The 21,450-nt window shown below is 42.1% G+C and overlaps 1 protein-coding gene across 4 annotated transcripts in view; it reads right to left on the minus strand.

The window, feature by feature from the left end:
* Window positions 1–1,605: 1,605 nt before the first annotated feature.
* Window positions 1,606–21,450, minus strand: part of arhgef2 (rho/rac guanine nucleotide exchange factor (GEF) 2) — a 55,534-nt gene continuing 35,689 nt past the window's right edge. The window contains exons 9-22 of one of the 4 annotated variants that reach the window (XR_006379181.1): window positions 18,127–18,252; window positions 17,054–17,171; window positions 16,710–16,958; window positions 15,773–15,849; window positions 12,183–12,355; window positions 11,169–11,236; window positions 10,806–11,018; window positions 10,639–10,716; window positions 9,584–9,639; window positions 9,100–9,141; window positions 7,832–7,882; window positions 7,408–7,705; window positions 4,458–4,614; window positions 1,606–4,247 (exon numbers count right to left, since the gene is read on the minus strand). Coding sequence is in view for 1 of the 4 variants with exons in the window: in XM_044207950.1 (XP_044063885.1) it covers window positions 4,198–4,247; window positions 4,458–4,617; window positions 7,466–7,705; window positions 7,832–7,882; window positions 9,100–9,141; window positions 9,584–9,639; window positions 10,639–10,716; window positions 10,806–11,018; window positions 11,169–11,236; window positions 12,183–12,355; window positions 15,773–15,849; window positions 16,710–16,958; window positions 17,054–17,171; window positions 18,127–18,252 (1,701 nt within the window). In the remaining 3 variants the exon portion in view is untranslated. Of the gene's footprint in view, window positions 4,248–4,457; window positions 4,630–7,407; window positions 7,706–7,831; window positions 7,883–9,099; window positions 9,142–9,583; window positions 9,640–10,638; window positions 10,717–10,805; window positions 11,019–11,168; window positions 11,237–12,182; window positions 12,356–15,772; window positions 15,850–16,709; window positions 16,959–17,053; window positions 17,172–18,126; window positions 18,253–21,450 lie in introns of all 4 variants that reach the window. The other 3 variants (XR_006379182.1, XR_006379183.1, XM_044207950.1) reach the window with 3 other exon arrangements.

The following is a 21,450-nucleotide window of genomic DNA, read 5'->3' on the forward strand; positions in this document are numbered from 1 at the left end:
TAAAGTCTTTTGTGAAGTGGCTGTTTGGTCTCACCTGTGTACCGTTCTTTGCAGTTTTCCTCACTGCACTGAATGGAGTAAACAACATTGCTCTGTTTCTGTGTGGGTAACTTGTCCTTAGGGTGAACGAGTTTCTGTCTTAAAGTGTTGCCTGGTTTAAAGAAAACAGGAACCTCGTGCTGTCTAAAGATCCTTTGTAGTTTTTCAGACAGTCCAGATACATAAGGGATGGAGACACCGTTCCTTCTTGGTTCTGTTACACTTTTGTCCTGTTTTTTGGCTCTTTTAACTTTGTTGAGAGCCCAAGTAGGATAACCACAGGCTGAGAGAGCTTTCTACACGCCATCTTGGACAGCGTCTCCACCCGCTCCATGACGCGCTGGTCAAGCAAAGGAGCGCCTTCAGCGGAAGACTCATCCCCCCACAATGCACCACAGAGCGCCACAGGAAGTCCTTCCTGCCTGTGGCCATCAGACTCTTTAACTCCTCCCTCTAAGTGTCAGTCTGTATGACCCGAAGTCACTAAACTGGACATTGATCAATAACATCTCTGAAATACTTGAAATATTGTGCAATATTCTGTGTTAACACTGCTGTGCAATATCCTCCGTCTCATAATCATCTTATAAGCTGCACTTAACTTGGCAGTTCATGCTCTTTTACTTTATACCGTATTATCATCATCAGCCGGTGAACCCACCTGGTACTTCATGTATCTGACCTGTGTTATATTTGATTTGCTCAGTGCTTCTGTTCCTGTGTGACTGACTGACGGCGAGCTGCTGGAACAAAGAGTTTCCCCTCGAGGATCAATAAAGGATTTCTGATTCTGATGTTTTTAGGTTTATAATGAAATATTTGTAAAATGTGTTTTCTGGAGGCCGGCAACGTGCAAGTACCTTTCCTTACGTTTCTTCTTCTTCTTCTTCAGTGTGCTTTGATGTTGTTTTGTCTGCTTTTTTCAACATCAACCTGCAGAAGGATTGATTTAAACAGCGCCAAACAGAAGTGATCTCGCTGCCCTGAGCAGGTCTGGACCGAACTCTTTACAATGTTAATTACAGAGACCCAACAGATCCCACGAAGCGGACACATCATGTCGATGCAGATCGGCGTGTTGTCCCAGAAAATAAATAAAATGAAGCAAAGGTTCGGGTGGTGTTCGTGTTGGTTGTGGGAAGTTGCTGCATCCGAGATACAGATGCTGGGGATCAATATCAGAGTTATGGATTAAGTTGAAAGAACGCACAAAAATGTATTCTCTGTATTTTATAAGTCATAACTGATTTCAGCCCACCGCAGTTGAAATGAATAAACCAGTCAAATCTCTGCTGAAGGCAGTGGAGACGAATCAGAGCAGGCAGGTGCGGAAACGCTGCCGCGGATGATGAATTGATCCAAAACCGAATGAGAAATATTTGTCATTTTATTTTGTCGTCATCAGATTTTTTATTTCTTATTATTTATAATTGATGTTAATACGAGAATAAAACCATAAGTCCAATAAACGGAGGACTGAGTTAACATTGATCTGGGAAAGTAGAAAATCCTCACATTGGAAAAGCTGGAAACTCCTGAAGGTTGTAAAAACACATGGTGAGGTGATTCAGCGTGAAGCATTTTAGGATTTTAATCTCCAGAAATAAAAACAGCAACATTTTCTCCAGCTGATTAGATTTATAATGAACACACATACACAGTCAGAGCATCAAAACAATAAACTTACAACAGTCATTTACAGTTTTCTTATCGAATCTTTATACAGACACTAACTTCAGGCCAATGTTTCTAAAAACTACATTAAAATCTGAAGCTGCTGCGTTTCTGACACCAGCTCCGTTTAAAGTCTGCGCTCAGCCTGAACTTCCTCTCAGCATCATTACCTGAACAGCTCACCTGTCTAAACGGCTCTCGGGGTTCAGCTGCGTTTACAGATGTTGTGAAAAGAGACTCAGAGACTTTGTGTCCTGAAGGTTTAAAGTAAGAAAAAACTTCTTATGCTGAAAAAACTGTTAAACTCAGGAAGGAATCATTCCTGACTCTTAAGATGTCACAGATCAGGAGGTTAAATCACGAAACAGCTGAAGATCACATGATGCAAAAACACCTGAAATCTGCTGTAACAAACTGTACTAAAGATGCTTCTGATCCACATTTTCAGAAACATACAGTGACACAAACGTAAACACCTTCTTAACTTATTAAGAGGTGAGGTTTGTTTTAAACTGCAGACTGACTCAGTTTTCTGTGTAAATACGATATTTAAAAGCTTTATGTTTTAAATCACCAGCTTTTTAACAGCTGATGTTCAGGATATTCAGCAGCTGACTGTTTTATTTATCTCCCGTCGACGCTTTCGCTCTTTAGAACAATGACTTCACCGGTCAGCTCTCGGTGCGGATGGACTTTTAAAGACGCGGACTGTAAATCTTTATGAGCGTGTTCGATTGTTTTGGTAAGATGGGTGTTTCCGCATCATGTGATCTTTAACTGTCGGACATTTTTGTTCATGTTTGGAGCCTTTTTTTCATTCGCATGGATGATGAAGAGCTTCACGTCAAAGTGTTGCATCATTAAATATTAATTTATGTTTCTAATACAGCGTTCTGTTTCCTCTGTCCACACTGTTTTTAACTTCATCATGAGACACTGAGACGTGGATCCATCGTCATCATCGTCATCATCACTCTGCAGCAGGTTTGATTTCAATTCATCGAATCATCAACTAAACTCTCCATGGTGACTGTATCCACGGCAACTGTCTGTTTTTTCAGTTGCCACTCAGTTTCCTTCATTCATAATGTTTTTACATTTATAATGAAACATTTGGAAAATCTGCAGCAGATGTTGAAGTTTTGCACAAAGAAACTTTTTTACAATAGTTTCTGGAGTGAAACAGGTTGAGAGCTGAACTGCAGCCGACGCTGAGCGGATCCTCGTGTTTATCTGAAACATGACGGAGCTTTTCTATCTTCTAACGGGTTTTTACATCGCCTGAATGTAAAGCTGCTGCTGTCCTTCATCAGGCTGGAAATAAAGTGTTTTGGTTAAAATAACATCAGCGAGGAGTCAACGTGTTCAACATCTCAATAAAATCCTCCTCAAACAAGCTGATTGGTTAAAACCAGCCAGTAAGACAATATGTTCAGGTTCTATACAAGTATAAAATAAACATGCTAACATGCTAACATGCTAACAGACAGGAGTTCTTCAGCAGCGATGCCATGTTTCAGTCAGACAGCAAACAGCTTCCTGTTTCTTTAAAAACACCACTGATCTACTACTCAACAATATATAATCCACCCCCGACCCCCCAGACCCTCAAACCCCCCAGACCCCCAACCCCGACTCCAGCACCAACGCCGCGTAAATCTGTAGTAGCCGCACCTTCCTCCTGTCAGGCAGATGGACTTTGGATCTGCTGATTATTTTATTTTTCATTGCTGATATAAACCAAACTTTCTGCACTGATCCTTTAAAAACTGTATTAAAAAAACTTGGTTTCATAATTTCTGTAAACGTATAAGTTTTCACTTGCTGACAAACTTTGTTGCCAAATTTAAAAACATGGTTTTTGGTTTTGCATATGACAGAAACACAAACACTTCTGATAGTAAAATCTTACATAGTCTAATGTTTCTTATGTTGAACTACATTTACTTAAATTACCATAGAAAGTTTACACTGAGGCTGTTTGTCACTCTCATAAGAAGAAAACACAGATTATAACAGATGAGTCAGGCTATGTGGGATTAACACCCCCGAATCTCAAATTAACCCCTCCACCCGGTTTTACAGCAACTACACTGAACACAGCAGGTGGTGACTGCAGCTGTTAATAACCAAAGGTATTCTGGGTAATGTAGTGTGGTGACCATTAACGTGTCTAATCTTTAAAAACCCCAACACATCCTGAAACTATTTAAACCCCACCCTCCCAATACAAAGCTCCACCCACTCCAGCATGTGTGGGTGGAGCTCCAGCTGACGTGATGATGTAAACAGGTCACATGGTTATACTTCCTGTTTCTAACCTAACAGCAACATTCAGAAAACCAGCTCTAACTTTCATTATGGAAGTCTGACAGCGACTTAATCAGCCCGATCTCTGTCCGTCTGTGACACCGCGGTGACATCACAGTGACATCACGGTGACATCAGCAGAGGTCCCTGAGGTGGTCAGGTGTAGGTGTTATGTTAACTGGGATCAGGTCCACACTCGCTCTCCTCTGGGATGTCCTGCAGGTCTGAGAGGTCAGAGGTCACATGTTACCGTGATGACAACATCATTTAATGTTAGTACTAACAGAAAGTCCATTAGTTATAATAATGTTGTGTTAAATGATACTTTAAGACACATTATCATCATTATTATTATGGAATGTTGTTATAAAATAACACAATACTATAATAAACAATAATTAAAGGTTATTGATGAGTTGAACTGTTGAACTGACCTCTGGGGCTGTCAGAGCGAGGAGAGATCCTCATCACATCCTCCTCTTCCTCCTCGTTTCCTTCCTGGACGCCGTCTAATTGGTCGACTGGATCCTGGCTGGCTAATGGGGCGAGGGGGCGGGGCTCCAGTTCCCTGCTGCCACGCCTCCTGCTCACCTGCTGACACAGACACTTTAGCTTATTTTAGTTTAACTTATGTTTGCTTCATTTAATTTATTTGAGCTTATTTTAGTTTATATTAGTTTGTCCTGGTTTAGTTTATGAGTCATGAGACCACACACCATTTTAGGCAATTTACATGTATGGAACTTTTTTAACTCCATGTTTCTACAGTAACCCAGAACTGACAAACCTATCACTGGCTCTAGAGAGGGAGAGTGAGGCGAGCAGTATTAAAATGGTTGCATGTTTCGCAATGAAACAGGAAGTTGTTGTAACTTGACTGTACATTGTCCAATATGCAGCAAACTTGACATGTTTGATAAGAGTCCAAGCCTGAAGATTTCCACATCAGTATTGAGTCAGTCATAGCGCCACCTACCGGCAACAGGAAACACTCCATATATGACAAACATCATTCAATTTACATGAAATTTACATTGTGTGGTCTACATTTGATATACAGCAACATCCTGTTCACGCTGTACGCCCTGACAGAAATTCCCGACATGGAGACGACTCTGTTGTGAAGTTTGCGGATGACACCAGCATCAACAATCATCAAACATCCAGGAGTGCTCTATCGTAGAAAAGGTTTCAGTCGTAGTCGTCCGGACGCTGTTTTCAGAATCAAGACGTTTCGGCTCCCATCCGGAAGTCATTCTCAACTGTGAAAAAATTGTTCTACTCTCAGAGGAGAGGACGGAAAGCTCCAGATAGAAGTGTACAGGAAACCTACACATACGGATCAATACTTGCTCTTTGACTCACACCATCCACTACAGCACAAGCTGGGTGTAATCCGGACATTACAACACAGAGCCCAAGAACTGCCCACCGGCTCAGAGGGTAAGAAGAAAGAGGAAAGGCATGTCCAGAAAGCTCTCTCAGCCTGTGGGTATCCTACTTGGGCTATCAACAAAGTTAAAAGAGCCAAAAAAACAGGACAAAAGTGTAACTGAACCAAGAAGGAACAGTGTCTCCATCCCTTATGTATCTGGACTGTCTGAAAAACTACAAAGGATCTTTAGACAGCACGATGTTCCTGTTTTCTTTAAACCAGGCAACACTTTAAGACAGAAACTCTTCACCCTAAGGACAAGTTACCCACACAGAAACAGAGCAATGTAGTTTACTCCATTCAGTGCAGTGAGGAAAACTGCAAAGAACGGTACACAGGTGAGACCAAACAGCCACTTCACAAAAGACTTTATCAGCACAGACACACGCTAACTCAGGATTACAGTTGGCTTTGAAGAGTCTAAGAAGAGAGAAGAGTTGGTTTGAAAGAGGAGTCAAAGAAGCCATTTTTGTGAAAAAAGAAAACCCCTCTTTGAACAGAAATGGTGGTCTGAGATTCAATCTGCCCAAAGTTTACCACAGTGTGTTAACACCGTGGTCAAGCCAATCACATGCTAATCAGGTACTTAACAGTGATGAGGGAGGTGCAGCCAGAGAACAATGGGCCTGATTACTGATTACTGGGCCATCATGGAAACTATTAGGTCAGTTTCAGGTGAAACTAGCTATTAACAGATACTCAGGTAGACTCCTCCCTGAAGGCGGGGCTTATGTAACACAGAGTAGCTTAAATTTCTAGTTCCCGTCCCATTTTTTCACATTGAGAATGACTTCCGGATGGGAGCCGAAACGTCTTGATTCTGAAAACAGCGTCCAGGTGACTACGACTGAAACCTTTTCTACGATACAACCTATCAGTGATATCGGAGAGGTGAGGCGTCTGCGCAGAGCCCAATGGCAGACCCATGACGCTGTGCCAAACAGGAAGTAGGAATATCATCAATGTTTCAACCAATCAGTCTCAAACTTCATTGGTGGACCACTCCTGATCACACCATGTGACTTTCATGAGGGACAGTTATAGCGCCACCTACATTTAAAGAGGTAAACTGCAATTTGAACTATTCCTACAGGTATTATCCGATTGTCTTCAAATTTGATCTCCACAACTTGTGAGTATGCCCAACACTAAATTGAGAAGGTATATTTGATGTGTCAAACACGGTTGCCATGGCAGGTGCTTGACGCCATGTCAAACAGGAAGAGGGAATAACTCTGCAATGCTTTAGCCGATCAGCCTTACACTTCATATGGTTGTTGAAGGACCATTCCTGATCACACCTATGTGGCATTTATGATTCATAGCTATAGCACCACCTATATTTAAAGGGGTATACTACAGTTTAAACCAAATGATTTTTTCCTATTTAGTTCAAATTTGGTCATCACAACCCACAAACATGCCTGAATCTAAATTGAGAAGGGATATTTGATGTGTCAGACCTGGTCGCCATGGCAGGCATGAATTGAGAATAACTCAACATTATTTTGGCCGGATAGCCTTAAACGTCATATGTTTATTGATGGACCACTCCTGATCACACCTATGCTACAATCATTAGTCGTAGTCATAGCGCCACCTACTGGCAACAGGAAGCAAGCCACATTAAATTTACATTGTGTGGTCTGCACTTGATATACTTCAACATCATGTATAGTTGGTGAGTGTTCTCTAGTACCACATGGTGGACACAGGAAGTGATATTTAACTCCTTTGCGCAGCGCCCGTGTCAGCCGGCGTCCAGCGACAGGACCACGGTTGTCGCTTCCCCCGAGGCACGCGTGGATGCGAGTGTCCTTTTAATGCTACTTGCAACTTTAATTGATTTTATTTTGGTTTAGCTATCTTTGTTTAGTTTAACTTGGTTTACTTTATTAATGGCAGTCTGATATTTTGACACCTTCACTTAAGTAAAACACCTGACCCACCTGTTCTCCCTTGATGACATCATTGATCTCTCCATTATTCCTCTTCCTGCTGCCTGGCTCCGCCCCTCTCTCTGGTTGTCTCCTCCCCCCTCAGACGCAGCCGTGTCACTTCCTCCTGCAGTAGCTCCACCTGCCGCTGCAGCAGCACCGCCTCCCCACTGGCGTCCAGCCCCGTGTCCCGCGACATTGACCGATTGAGGCGGGGCCCGGGGGCGGGGCCCGAGCCTGGGCTAAAGTAGGGGGCGTGGCCTGTTCTGACTGACAGCTCCAGGATCGAGTCCTGACGAATCACAGCAGCCTGGAGGTAGAGTCAATGAGTTAGAGGGCTGATATGTCACTTCTTGTACTGTAGGATAGCAATATCAATCATTTTCATTATCATCATATGAATAATAAACATGTAAATAACTTCCTGTTGTCATACCTGCAGGGCGTGAAGCTGCGTGCTCAGACTGACCAATCGCTGACGGACTTCCTGTGGAGAGGACAGGTGTCAGCATTTAATAACTGCTCAGATTGGACAGAAACTGAGTGCATCACAATTCCAAATGAAATTATAGCTGCTGTGCAGCTGTGAGTTTTAGTTTAACATAAGTTAAAGCAAACAGAGTTAATAATTAGAATCAGGTGTGTTAGAGTGGGGAGATACCTAAAACATGCATGGCAGTAGCTCTCCAGGAGCAGGGTCGATGACTACTGATATAAGATGTTCACTGTTCATCAACCGGGTCTTGAACTCACAACCTTTGTCACCAATTCTACAGAATATAATTAGGTTTACTGTGTAGATAAAGATGTTATTACGATACAAATACGATACGATTTAAATCTTGCATAAAGCAGTAATGTCAGCGTTGTATCATAGGCAGAGCAGACAGTCACACTGGGCTAATCAGCAGCCAGCTACACAACACAAGAGCCACAGACTCCGAATAACAACCCACATTAGCTTTGTGCTAAAGTGTCCTTCTTATCTAACTTATCCTGCACCGTAGCTTGTTGAACGAGCCACCAAACAAACATTCACCGGGGAAAGGTGCACCGCTAACGTCAGTTTGCAGGCTAGATAGCTAGTTAGCTGTTCAGCTGTAGCACATTAAACAGAATGTAAACATTCCTGCAAATGTCACTTGGGTCAAGTTAAATGCTGGTGTGGTTCTTACTCTTCAATACTGCTAACAACATGCTGTCTGCCCACAACGTGTAAGCTAAAGCGCAAGTTTGTATACTTTGTCTCTCGTTCCCTGCGGTGTAACACCGGCGCTCTCTCGTTCCCTGCGGTGTAACACCGGCGCTCTCTCGTTCCCTGCGGTGTATCACCGCGCTCTCTCGTTCCCTGCGGTGTAACACCGGCGCTCTCTCGTTCCCTGCGGTGTATCACCGCCGCTCTCTCGTTCCCTGCGGTGTAACACCGGCGCTCTCTCGTTCCCTACGGTGTAACACCGGCGCTCTCTCGTTCCCTGCGGTGTAACACCGGCGCTCTGGCAGCCTGCCAGCTACCATTTCTGATATTTCTCCAAAGACATTTTTTCTTCTTTTTAATAATAAAAAACTATTAACAATACGTTTAAAAAGCACACTGACATTGTTTTTGATAAAAGGGACTAAATGGGATTTCAGTTGGACTGTAATTGCATCCTCGCATCCACACAGCCAAATCACAGCCGGTTCACAGCCGGAAGTGTTCGTTACCTCGTTTAGGGTCCGTTCCTGTAGCTGGTTACCGTTTTTGTCCTGAGAGAGAAAAACAAGACAGAAATATTCAATAAACTCAGACTGTTTCTCATTCCTCTTTACATTGTTCAAACCTGCAGTGTTTTTCTAGCAGGGCCCTTATTTTGATAGTTTACTCTAACATGGCGGTCAACATCATCAAATTAGGATGAAAATATAAACATATAACAAGCTGTTCAGTCACATATATTCTTCAACAACATTAAACATAACTTCATTCCTTTAATAAATCTTTAAACACTTAAACTGCTGCTCTCAAATCTGACCTTTTATCATCTGTTGCCATGGAAACAATATAGCCAAAATACATTTGCTTGAACAGCACATACCTGACCACATAACTATACTATTAGACAAACTTATAGTAGAATAATTTTAAAAGGAAGTTTTAATCTGAGTCAAACATCTGTGATCAGAGGTTAAAGGTGATGAGGTGACTTACCTTTGAGGAGCTGCTGTTCAACTCAAAAGAACCGTTCAGAGAACCAGAGTCACCATCTTAAAGTGAGACAGAGACATAAAGACAGACAGGTAAATGTATGTTGCGTCAGTATCTGTTCATCTTTCAGGGTAACATCTGTCTGTTGCTCACAGTTACACAATAAACATTCAGAGCCGACTGGACACTGAGAGTTTGAACAGACTGAAGTTAGTGTGAGTCTCATGTGAATCGCTGTACCTGCTGTGAATACAAGCTGAGAACAGCTGCTGTTCTCTGACTGTGTGCTCAGACAGAAGCTCCTCATGAAGGGAATTTTAGAGGTGCTGCGATTTTATGCAAAGTCAATGGAAAGACATACATTTGTTGGGACGTTGTGTATCTTTATGAAATCTGCTTCATAAACGTAAAGAGAGAGAGACTGGAGTTTCTCCTGAGTTCAAAGGTCAGTCAGAGGCAACACACACACACACAAACACGCGTACACACACAGTCGTGTGTCATTACGTGTGTCATTACACTGACAAGTCTTCACCCTAAAATTTAATGATTTACATTTTGGCAACTTGCGTTTTGTCCCCAAAAGGAAGGCGAGTCCCCACAACATGAGTAATACACGCTCACAAAAACACACACACGGTCTGTTGCTGGATCGCTTACAGCTAACGTCTGTACAATCGTTACATCGGCTGTTTGGGGCAAATAAACACAAACTGTCCATTGGTCAAATTCAGGTGGCTTCACTTCCTGTCTGAAAACACTTGAGCTGCAACAATTAGTCAAGAATTGTTTCAGTTATTTGTAAAAGCAAAAATGCCAAATATTTGCTGGTCATCTCAAACATGATAATAAAGTTTTCTTTCACAGTAAACTGAATATTTTTCGGTTTTGAACTGTTGCTCGAACAAAACAAAAATTATTATACAGGCAAAACGATTAATCAATCCAGTAAATTATCGGCAGATTATGGTAATGTATAGTAATGAAACAGCCCTAGAAGACAGCTTAAACAAGAGAAGTCTTTAGCATTCAAACTGTTCGTGGTGACAGTGACTCACTGCTGAGCTCCTGGTTGCCATTGGTTACGGTGGATTTCTGGATGCTGGAGTCCAGCAGCAGCTCAGTCAGTTTGTCCACTGAAAACACAGAAAACACAAAGAGACTCAGTTCAGTTTGATTATGTTGTTTTATGTTGTTCACATGAAAACTGAAAATAAAAACTCACCTTCAGTGATGGCGGAGGTGAGGAGCGGCTCGGCCTGAGGAGCGTGAGGAGTGTCTGCTCTGAACAGGTTCCTGCAGGAGGAGGAGGTGCTATGCTCCACACCTCCCTCTTCTTCTGCTCCTCCTCTTCCTGTCACCTCCACAAGGTCAGAAAACAGAGTGACTCGCTCCTGCAGGAGCTCCAGCACCTCCCTGTCCTTCTGCTGGATGTCAGCTGGGGGGAGGAAGAAAAACGTTGAATTAGGTCAAAAACAGATGGGATTTTATTTTTATTAGTGAAATATTTATGACAGCAAAGGACAAGAAACAGAAGGAGAAAGAGGAGGTGAAGTAGGAGAAGGTGTAGGCGAAGGAGGTGTTTTACCTCTGATTCTACGCAATAAAGCTTTGTCTTCAGTCTCAATGAGAGGAAACTCGTCTCTGGAGGGACAGCTGCAGACAAAACACATGATACTGTGAAGTACTGAGTACTACATAATGTACTACATACTGTAGTACACTGTACTACATAAATACAGTATGTAGTACAGTGTACTACAGAACTGCACTGTACTACACATAATTATATAAAAATAATAACAACAGTCTGTTTAACAACAACACAAACAGTCTAATCTGATAAAACAAAGACAAATAATATCTGACTAACTGACACAGCTTAAGGACAAATCAGGTCTGAACCAGGCTAAAAGGTCTAAACCAAGGCACCGCTGGTTTAGGGGTTAAGATGCAGACCATGAACTGCAATGGTCCCTGTTTCAAATCTTTCAAATCTCTCCTTGTTTCCTGTCATCTCTCTACTATCACTGTCTAATAAAGGCAGAAAACCAGACTGTCTACAGTCCTGCAGACTGGCTCAGGACCAGGGCTGAGTCAAGCATTCCTAATGGATCAGTATCAGTTATGTAAAGACCAGTCCAGTTCTGATCCTCACTGTGTTTGCTTGGGCCAATTGTTAGCTCTGTTAAAACACTGGAACTGTCTCCTAAAACAGGACCCTGTATCAGTTTAAACTGGTCAACCAGTCTGAAGTCCTGCTAGTGCCCCTGACAGGTTGCAGAGTTCATTAAAGCCACAACCTGAACAAACAACATCCTGATGATTCATCTATTCTGACCAATAGTGGAGCTAAACATGTGAAGTTTGTCCTGAGGGGGGCGCTAGAGGAAAGATCATGGAGTCATTAAGATCTATAGGGTTCATCGTCTGGAGAGCAGGAAGGAGATCATTAACCTAACCAGGAATTCAGAAACATGACTCACTAAGGACCAAAGTGTTGGACAGACTGAAGGACATCGCAACACCACAGTTCCACCCCTACAGAGTACTACACTACTACAGAGTATTGTGAGGTACCATGCAATACTGCATTACTGACCTGAGAGCAGTCTGCTGGATGAGGCTCATCCAGATCTTGCGGTCGTCTTTGGACGAAGCGTACAGCTCGTACATCTCTGGAGGGGTGGAGGCACTGATCAGGTACATCCCTCGCTCCTGATTGGCTTTGTCTCTGACGATCAGGTTATTCAGAGAGATCACTGGAGACTTGTCCTGAGACAGAGAGACAGGTGGACAGAAAGGTATATGGTCAGGTAATCAGGTAAACAGACAGTTGAGACAGACAGGTGAATAAACAGGAAGAAACAATCTGAACCTGAGAGGTGTTTTGTTATTGGACTCCTGTACCAGTCATGGATTGTCCAATCAGGTTTCAAATAAGTGTACCTGATCAATGATTGACTTTATAGTCATATTATCAGATCTGCGGCTGTATGTCTTAGACACTCAGGTAAAGAGAGGAGCAGAGCTGTCAGCTGATCACCATCTGCTGGTGAGTTGGATCAGATGGTGGGGAGGCTTCCAGACAGACCTGGTAAACCCAAACAGGTAGTGAGGGTCAACTGGGAACATCTGGCTAAAGCGCCTATTTGTGAGATCTTGAACTCCCATCTGTGGAGGAAGTTTTCCTGCATCCCGGGGGAGGCTGGCGACATGGACTCTGGTCCGTGTTCAAATCCGCCATTTTGTGGGCGGCTTCTCTGAGGTGTGGCCAGAAGATCACCCATGCCAGACATGGCGGCAACCAAAGAACCTGCCAGTGGACACCAGCAGTGAAGGAGGCTGTCAAGCTGAAGAAGGAGTCCATTTAGATTTGGTTGGCCCAGGGGACTCCTGAAGCAGCAGACAGATATCAGGAGGCCAGAAGGACTGTAGCTTCAGTGGGAGGAGTTTGGGGAGGCCATGGTTGGTTCTGACAAACTGTCAGATGACCCAGGAGAGGGAGGAAGACTTTGAGGAACTCCTGAACCTGACTGACAGAGGAGGCAGAGCTGGAAGCCCTGGTCATTTCTCTGACAGAGGTCACTGAGGTAGTTACAAAGCTCTGCAGTGTCACCAGGTGTGGATGAGATCTATCCTGAGATGTCTTGGTTGACTCTTCAGTGTCTTGTGGAGGTCAGGGACAGTTCCTGTGAACTGGCAGGCTGGAGTGGTGGTTCAAAAAGAGGACTGGAGGGTGAGCTTCAAATATCAAGGTATCACACTGCTCAGCCTCACTGGGAAAGCTTCTTATCAGCTGTTTACTCTTGCTGGCATATTGGTGGGGTGTTACGACCCTGGCTCAAGGGAAGCAACATGAAGGAAGAAACAAAGTTGGATAAACCAAATTTTAAGTTTATCAAGTAAATAAAAGAAAACAAATACTAACCAAAGAGCCTTTGTCTTTCCCGTCTTTAACGTACTGACGTGCTAAAGTAAGCATATTGTCTCATTTCTGTTTCACCGGTGTTTGTGTCTCATTAGTAGTGTATTTTTGCTGCTCTAGCTCATCACAGTTAGTTTTGTTTGATTCTTCATTACAGTGACTATCTGTTATACATTTAAACGTACACTTGTTCTGCTCAAGCACTCATAGCTCCTCCTTCTTTTAGCGACTTTCTTGCTAATCCAGTTTACAGGCTATTCAGTTTTGCTGGCTACCGTTCTTTAGCTCAGCAGCTAGCAATGGCTTCTTTCTCTCCTGCTTGGTGTGTCAGATGTTTAGCTATTCCTCTGCCTCCTTTAGTGATAATGGTACATGTAATAAATGTAGTTTATTTAAATGTAATTTATTTGCGTTGGAGGCGAGGATTAATGAATTGGAAATGCGGTTCTGCACCATGGGAACTCAATCATTAGCTGCTGTAGTTAGCCAGCCCCCAGTAGCCGGTGCGGTCCGACCAGAGGTAGCTCCTGTTAGCTGTCTCCAGGGAGGCTGGGTGACTGTCTGAAGAAAGCATAGCCCTAAGCAGAAGCCCACACGAAGCGACACACCCGCAGAGAGACCAACTCTGATTATTGGCAGCTCCATTTTGACAAACGTGAAGTTAGAGACACCAGCGACCATAGTCAAATGTATTCCTGGGGCCAGAGTGGGCGACGTTGAATCCTATTTAAAACTGCTGGCTAAGGCTCATGAGAGTTTGTCCATCCAGTCTACATGTGTTTTGTGGACTTGGAGAAGGTTCATGGTCATGTCCCCCAAGTTGTCATGTGGGAGGTACTGTGGGAGTATGGGATACCAGGGGCGTTACTATGAGTCTTTCAGTCCTTGTATGGTTATACAAGAACTGGTAGTGCGCATACCATGTATCAAGGCTGAGCCCTTACCACAGTAGCCAGGTTCGATTCCAGCCCAAGTCCTTTGCTGCATGTCATCCCCTCCCTCTCTCTCTCTCGCTGCATTTCCTGTCTCTCTCCAGCTATCATAATAAAACAGAAATGCCACAAAAAAACATACAAGATGTGGCCACAGAATTGCCCCTCAACTTTTGCAGATGATGTGGTTCCACTAGCTTCATTTGGACTGTGGTGATCTTAGAGAGAGCTGATCCTGAAGTTGAAGCTCTGGATTCACTAGTGGATCTCTGTTCCAGTCCTCAGCTGTGGTCCTGGTCTCTGGGTAGTGACTGAAAGAATGAGTTGGTGGATTCAAGAAGCTGAAATTAGTTTCCTTGGCAGGTTGTCTGGACTCAGAAGAGAATCATTGCTCCTTCATGTTGAAAGGAGTCAGCTAAGGGGGTTCAGTATCTGATTTAGATGCCTCCTGGATGATGGAGGGATTATATATACTGTCAGACCTGGGAAAACCTCAAGAAGGAGGTGGATGGGAGAAAGATGTGTGGGCTACTTTGTTTATCCTGCTGCCACCATGACCTGGACCCAAATAAGTGGTCAAAATGGATGAATGGGACGGCTGTGGCTCAGGAGGTAGAGCCAGTTGTCCACTAATCTCTGGGTTTGGCGGTTCGATCCCCGGCTCCTCCACTCCATATGGTGAAGTGTCCTTCGGCAAGACACCAAACCCTAAGTTGCTCCTGAAGGACAGGCCAGCGCCTTGCATGGCAGCTCTGTCGCATCGGTGTGTGAGTGTGATTGTAAGGCACCTTCTGTTCCTGCTCGACAACCGCTCTTACTATTATTATTATTTTCATTATTATTCCTATCTTTATTATTGATATTATTATTTTAATATTATTATTACAGCTACCATTACCACTATTAATGTGGAATTTACATTGTTCAACTGTATGCCCCCCTCCCCAACTCAATAAGATTGAGGCAGATGGCTGCCCACACTGAGCCTATAGGTTCTGTTCAAGGTATTGGGAATTATTGTCTCTGTAAATAATATTGTAAAGAGTACAGTCTAGACCTGCTCTATATGAAAAGTGCAATGAGATAACTTCTGTTATGAACTGACACTATATAAATAAATTGAACTGAAATTGAATTGAGTGTCTGTGTGTGTGTGTGTGTGTGTGTGTGTGAATGGGTGAATGAGAGACCAATTGTAAAGCACTTTGTCCGTTATGGTAGAAAAGCGCTATATAAGTGCAGTCCATTTACCTTTTACCATGAAAGATGGATGGATAGAGAGAACAGAAGGAGGGACATGAGGAGGTGCAGCTGTTAACAGGTGTGACTCACCAGTGATGCAAAAGTGAACTTCTGATCTTTCTCCTGAAGGAAAACCAAGATGTCTGACATCAGCAGGACCTGCACATCTGGAGACAAACATACAGAGGCTGGTCAGCAGGTGCAAGCTCCGCCCACATATCATCACAGCAGGTAAACAGGTCATACATTCTTGATAAGCTCTATTCTATTGGTTTAAATCTAAATGCTTTCCTGTGGTTTAATGCCTATCTTCATAATAGACATCAGTGTGTTGTCGTTCAGGGTTCTCAGTCTGACTATTAAATTGTTGAAAAGAGTGGTCCACTTTTTTCTATTTTTATTAATGACTTACCTCAAATATGATCAAACTGTCTTGTTCATCTTTATGCAGATAATATTGTCATTTACAACTCTGATATATTACAAATTCAGAATGCTTTACAGTTTTAACTTGGTCCAAAACTAGTTTCATAATAACAAACTCGAACTGAATAAGAAGAAGTCCTGCAGCATGGTGTTTGGTATGCGACGTAGTCGTTCATATCCCTTTCATTTGCATATTAATTTTGATGATGGGTCACCCCTTGAGAAAGTTGATTCATTCAAATATCTTGGACTTTGGATTGATCCTGAACTCTCCTTTAAGCCCCACATTGATTTTATTCTAAAAAGAACATATGGTTGTCTGAGTTAACTTTATCGCTCAATTAAAACTTCAAGTCAGAAAGACTAATTTCTCAGTTGATACTACCTATTATTGATTATGTGTCCATATAGAACTCACCATTGTTTTATGTATGAAATGCTTAATTGGTTGCAGCCTAAATCTAGAAGGCAATTTCAAATGTGTTTTTTTCATTGTCCTTCCTATTTTGTTTTTATGTAGATCTTCATATCCACATATGAGCTGAAAACAGCAATTAAAATAAATTCAGTAAATAAAAAATACAGCAACAGCCTCCTCTACCTTTCATCCTGGAGCCCTGGACCTTCCAGAGAAGCGTCCCCTCATGGAGGAGCCTCCTCCTCAGCAGCTCTCCTCCTCTGAACACTCCTCCTCCCTGGACCTCCGCCTCAGCCCGGGGGTCCAGACGGGCCTGGATTTCTTGCAGCCTCCTGGTTCGGTCCAGCTCCAGCACCTCCTTGTCCACCGAGCTGATCAGCTCCTTCAGGAGGAGCAGCGCCCGGCTTAACGCCTGCGCCTCCTCCTCTCTGCCTGCAGGAGGTCACAGGGACATGATAACATTAGAAGTCAGGGGTCAGAGGTTATTAAAAGTCAGAGGTTATTACGGGTAAGAGGTCGTAAGTTACCTTTGGTGTTGTCGAGGATTCGTTGGATGAGGACAGGGTACTTTGTGATTCGCTGTGTCACCAGCAGGATGCACTCCTGGACACCATGACGACGCAGCAGAGGACCACGACAGGCACGCTGAGCATTATTGGATGGAGAGAGACAGAAAGTCAACATCAACACAGAAATACCAGGTTTAAACCAGTTTAAATCAGTTTACAGTTTACAACCAGTTTAAACCAGGCCTAAACAGGTTTAAACCAGTCAAACTAGTCTGAACCAGTTAAAGCCAGTTAAAGCCAGTTAAAACCACTTGCTAAGCAGCAGTAAACTAGCTTAAACCAGTTTAAACCAGGTCTAAACCACATCTAAACCAGTTTAAAGCAGTTCAAACAATGTTTAAACCAGGTGTAAACCAATTTGAACCAGTTTTAACTCCAGGCTAAACTGGAACAAACCCAGGTCTAGATCTGGACAAACTAGGATAAACCAGGATCAAACAAAGTCTAATATAGACTTAGACTACGAAAAGGATAAACCAGACCAGGCTAAACCATTCTGAACCACACTAAACCTAAAGGATAAACTAGGTCTGAACCTATGGACCTAAATCGGGCTAACCAGGTTTAAGCAAAGCTAAAACAGGTCTAAACCCAGTCTGGACTAAAACATAATAATCTAAACCAGGTCAAATCTATGTCTATACTGGAATAACCCAAGGTCTAGATCTGGATAAACTGGGATGAACTTGGTCTAAGCAAACCCTAACCTAGACTACAAGAAAATATAAACCAGACCAGGCTAAACCAAACTAAAAAATGGAATTTAAATTAGGTCTAATCCAGATTTAACAGGCCTTAACCAGGAAAACCAGGTTTGAAGCTGGGTCTAAAAAAGGCTGAAAGAGGTCAAAATTAAAATAGGTCCAAACCAGATCAGATCAGGTAAGGTAAATAACTATCTAAAATAAAAATCTAGAGGTCTAACTGGGTCCGGTCAGATCCAGATCCTGGTAATAAAGTTAATAAAGTTTAAGTCCTGGCTCTGGTCTCCTGGCTCTGGTCTATTTCCAGGTCCTGGTCCTGGTCCTCACCCTGATGAACTGCTGCAGTCTTCGGTCTCGAGTTAAAACTTCTTTGTAGAGTTTAACAGCTTTCGGGTGTCGACTGCAGAACTCAGAGTAAAGTTTCTTCATGTCGTCTGCAGACTGACCTGAAAACTACACACACACACAGATATATAAACATACATATACACACAGAAACACAAAAATGATTTCAGTTCAGTTAGTTTTTGTTGTTTTGGAACAATCCTCGTGTCCCAAACACATTTAGTTTGTAGTTTATAGTCATACTATATTTAGTATGAGGTCACCACAGACACTGAAGACAGACAGACAGACAGAGGGTAGGGTTACATCCGACTATAAATATATATACGTATATATATATATGTATATATATATATATTTCTGTATACGTATATACGTGTATGTATATATGTGTATATATACACGTGTATTTGTCTGTTTGTGTATATGTGTATACATGTACAGTATATGTGTATTTGTATGAAGGGCCGTAAAAGCCATATTCATTCTGGCCCTCTCACACACATACATTCTTCTTTCACACGCATATATTTCTACTCACATATACATACACTTTACTTTTCAACACATACATGTATTTTCACTCTCATTTACACTTCCACACATATATGTATTCTTTACTCTCACACACATACAACTCTAACATATATATTTTCATTCTCACGTGTATTAATATATACCATATTCTCATATACATACGTATATGTCTTGCATTTAAAATCAATCTACTCACATACATATATTGTCACTTTCACATATGTATATACTCGACACTCATGCATCTATTTTGTCTTTTGTTTTTGGTATCCATTACTTTCACTGACACAGGAAGTTCCTCCTTAATCAGGAAGTCACTCTCAAGCCAGGAAATACATGCACAAGATGTGTTTTTTTTCCCCACTCGTTTTGTGTCAAGTCCTGCCCTCTTGTGCTGTGATTACCTGGCTCGTTACTATGATGCGTCGTTGTGATTGGATGCTAGCTGTGAGTGCGGCTGTGCCCCAGGATGATAGAGATCCTAGGTGTTCCCTCGTCTGCGACTTATTGTATTAATTATCTAGTTGCTCTTTATTATAAAATAGGAAAGATCTGATTAGTTAATTTGCCACACTGACACTAATACTTCTGAGGGGCATATGTTAAGACAATAAGCATAACGTTTTTTAACAAATGTTATTTTGTTATTATGTTCACTATAAGACAGTGTAGTCCCTCATTTGTCCAGGAGTGGTCCATCGTAGAAAAGGTTTCAGTCGTAGTCATCTGGACGCTGTTTTCAGAATCAAGACGTTTCGGCTTCCATCTGGAAGTCATTCTCAATTGTGAAAATGGTTCGAGAACTCAGAAATTTAAGCTACTCTGTGTTACTTAAGCCCTGCCGTCAGGAAGGAGTAGCTTAAATTTCTGAGTTCTCAGACCATTTTCACAATTGAGAATGACTTCCGGATGGGATCCGAAGCGTCTTGATTCTGAAAACAGTGTCCAGATGACTACGACTGAAACCTTTTCTACGATTATGTTCACTGAATAAAGTTAATAAAGTTGTATTGGCACTGAAAAAAAAACACAGGCATTAAAAAAAAATTTCATTTTATTTTTGCATGCGGATGTGTTTTTCAATGACAATGTTCACATTTTTTCTTCACTCATAGAACCGGGCTGGTTAAAGTTAACTTTTAACTGACGTTATGCTGGTCTGGCAGAGGTCCGCTGGAACAAGTGCTAACCAATATGTGACAGCCAGCTAACGGCTCTATGTGAACTGCCATCATGACAGAGGATTACTGTGGTCAGTGTGATTGTGGCTGGAGTTTTGCATTTGCAGTTCAGATTCCTGGCATTGTTTTAATCCACTGTAGATATGTAGAGTCAGAAAGTTTTTATGAAAGTTTAAGTAGGAGGAAATTGTTAGTGTATTAGTGTCTTTTGAGGTGACTTTCCCTGTACAGTAATGTACAGTAAAACTACTTCAAATTGTATATGGTCATAGGAACATTTTAAGCATAATTCCATTGTGCTCTCCAGCAAACCTAATGTAGAAACAGTTTTATTATAATAGGACTTCCTTAGTGACGTCACATATTCAGCAAGACTTATTTAATATATGCAATATAATGTTTTTATTTGGGAATCCCGTAAGTAGTCCAATAGTGGCCAGGGCCTTTATTTACCTCAACTGCAGAGAGTACCAGGCCTTTAATTGAAGCAGGCTTATATTAAAGACAGGCCTTCGTTTCTAATTCCCTCTGTTTGATAAGTAGATCTGCTTATATGCTGTTAATACAAACTCAACACTCCCTGTATCTGTGTCAAATTAAAAGACCCCTAGCATTTCAGTTGACAGAATCCCTTCATTTCCTAACAAGGCTTTTATTTGCAAAACATTTGCAAGAGCATGTTGTGGAAAATTCAGTGATTTGCACAGTTCCCATACAGTAAATGTAGTTGCTGCCATCTTGTGGCACTTGTATGTTACGACAAAATACCGTTTGGCTGAGACATTAACACATATACACCCACAGTGACTGAAATAGAACAATTTACACTTTAGATCAACAAAGTGTTGACGATGGCATGATTATATTGTTGAATTTATTAAATGAAAGTGATGAAAATGTACATTATGCTTAGTTAGCATCTATCCACCCTTGTTTTTTCCCCCTGGCCTGGTATTTGGGACCGACATTTATTTGTTCCTGCCATTATTATTACTGACTACTTATATGAGGAAAATACGATATAAAATGTGAGAAATGATTGCTGAAATACAAGTCTTTCAATGTCTTTTTTGGCTGCTCAAAGCGCTGGTACCGTAACTGCATGAATAAAAATAAATTAATTAATAAAAAAATTCTACGTGGTCTTTGCATTGTGCCTCCCTAACCCTATCCCCTTCCTCCAAACCCCTCCCCTCTGTCTCGCTCGCTCTCTCTCTCAAAACCTAACACGGCAGCAGTGGATGGCCGCCCACCATTGAGTCTGGCTCTGTCCAAGGTTTCTGCCTCTTAAAGCAAGTTTTTCCTTGCCACTGTGGCCAAGTGCTTGCTCATGGTGGGATTTGTTGGGTCTCTGTAATTAATATTATAAAGAGTTCGGTCTAGACCTGCTCTATAGGAAAAACGCAATGAGATAACTTCTGTTATGAATTGGTGCTGTATAAATAAAATTGAATTGAATTGAATTGAAGCGCATCGAAATCTAAATGGCGGCTGACTTGACCGCAGTAATCCTCTGACATGGCGATGGCTTTCACGAGTTCAAATGGAAGTCCCAAACTGCAAGTTAGTCTGTTTCTCTCTGCCATTG

This window comes from Siniperca chuatsi, linkage group LG9, assembly GCF_020085105.1.
Source record: "Siniperca chuatsi isolate FFG_IHB_CAS linkage group LG9, ASM2008510v1, whole genome shotgun sequence".
Lineage (NCBI taxonomy): Eukaryota > Metazoa > Chordata > Actinopteri > Centrarchiformes > Sinipercidae > Siniperca > Siniperca chuatsi.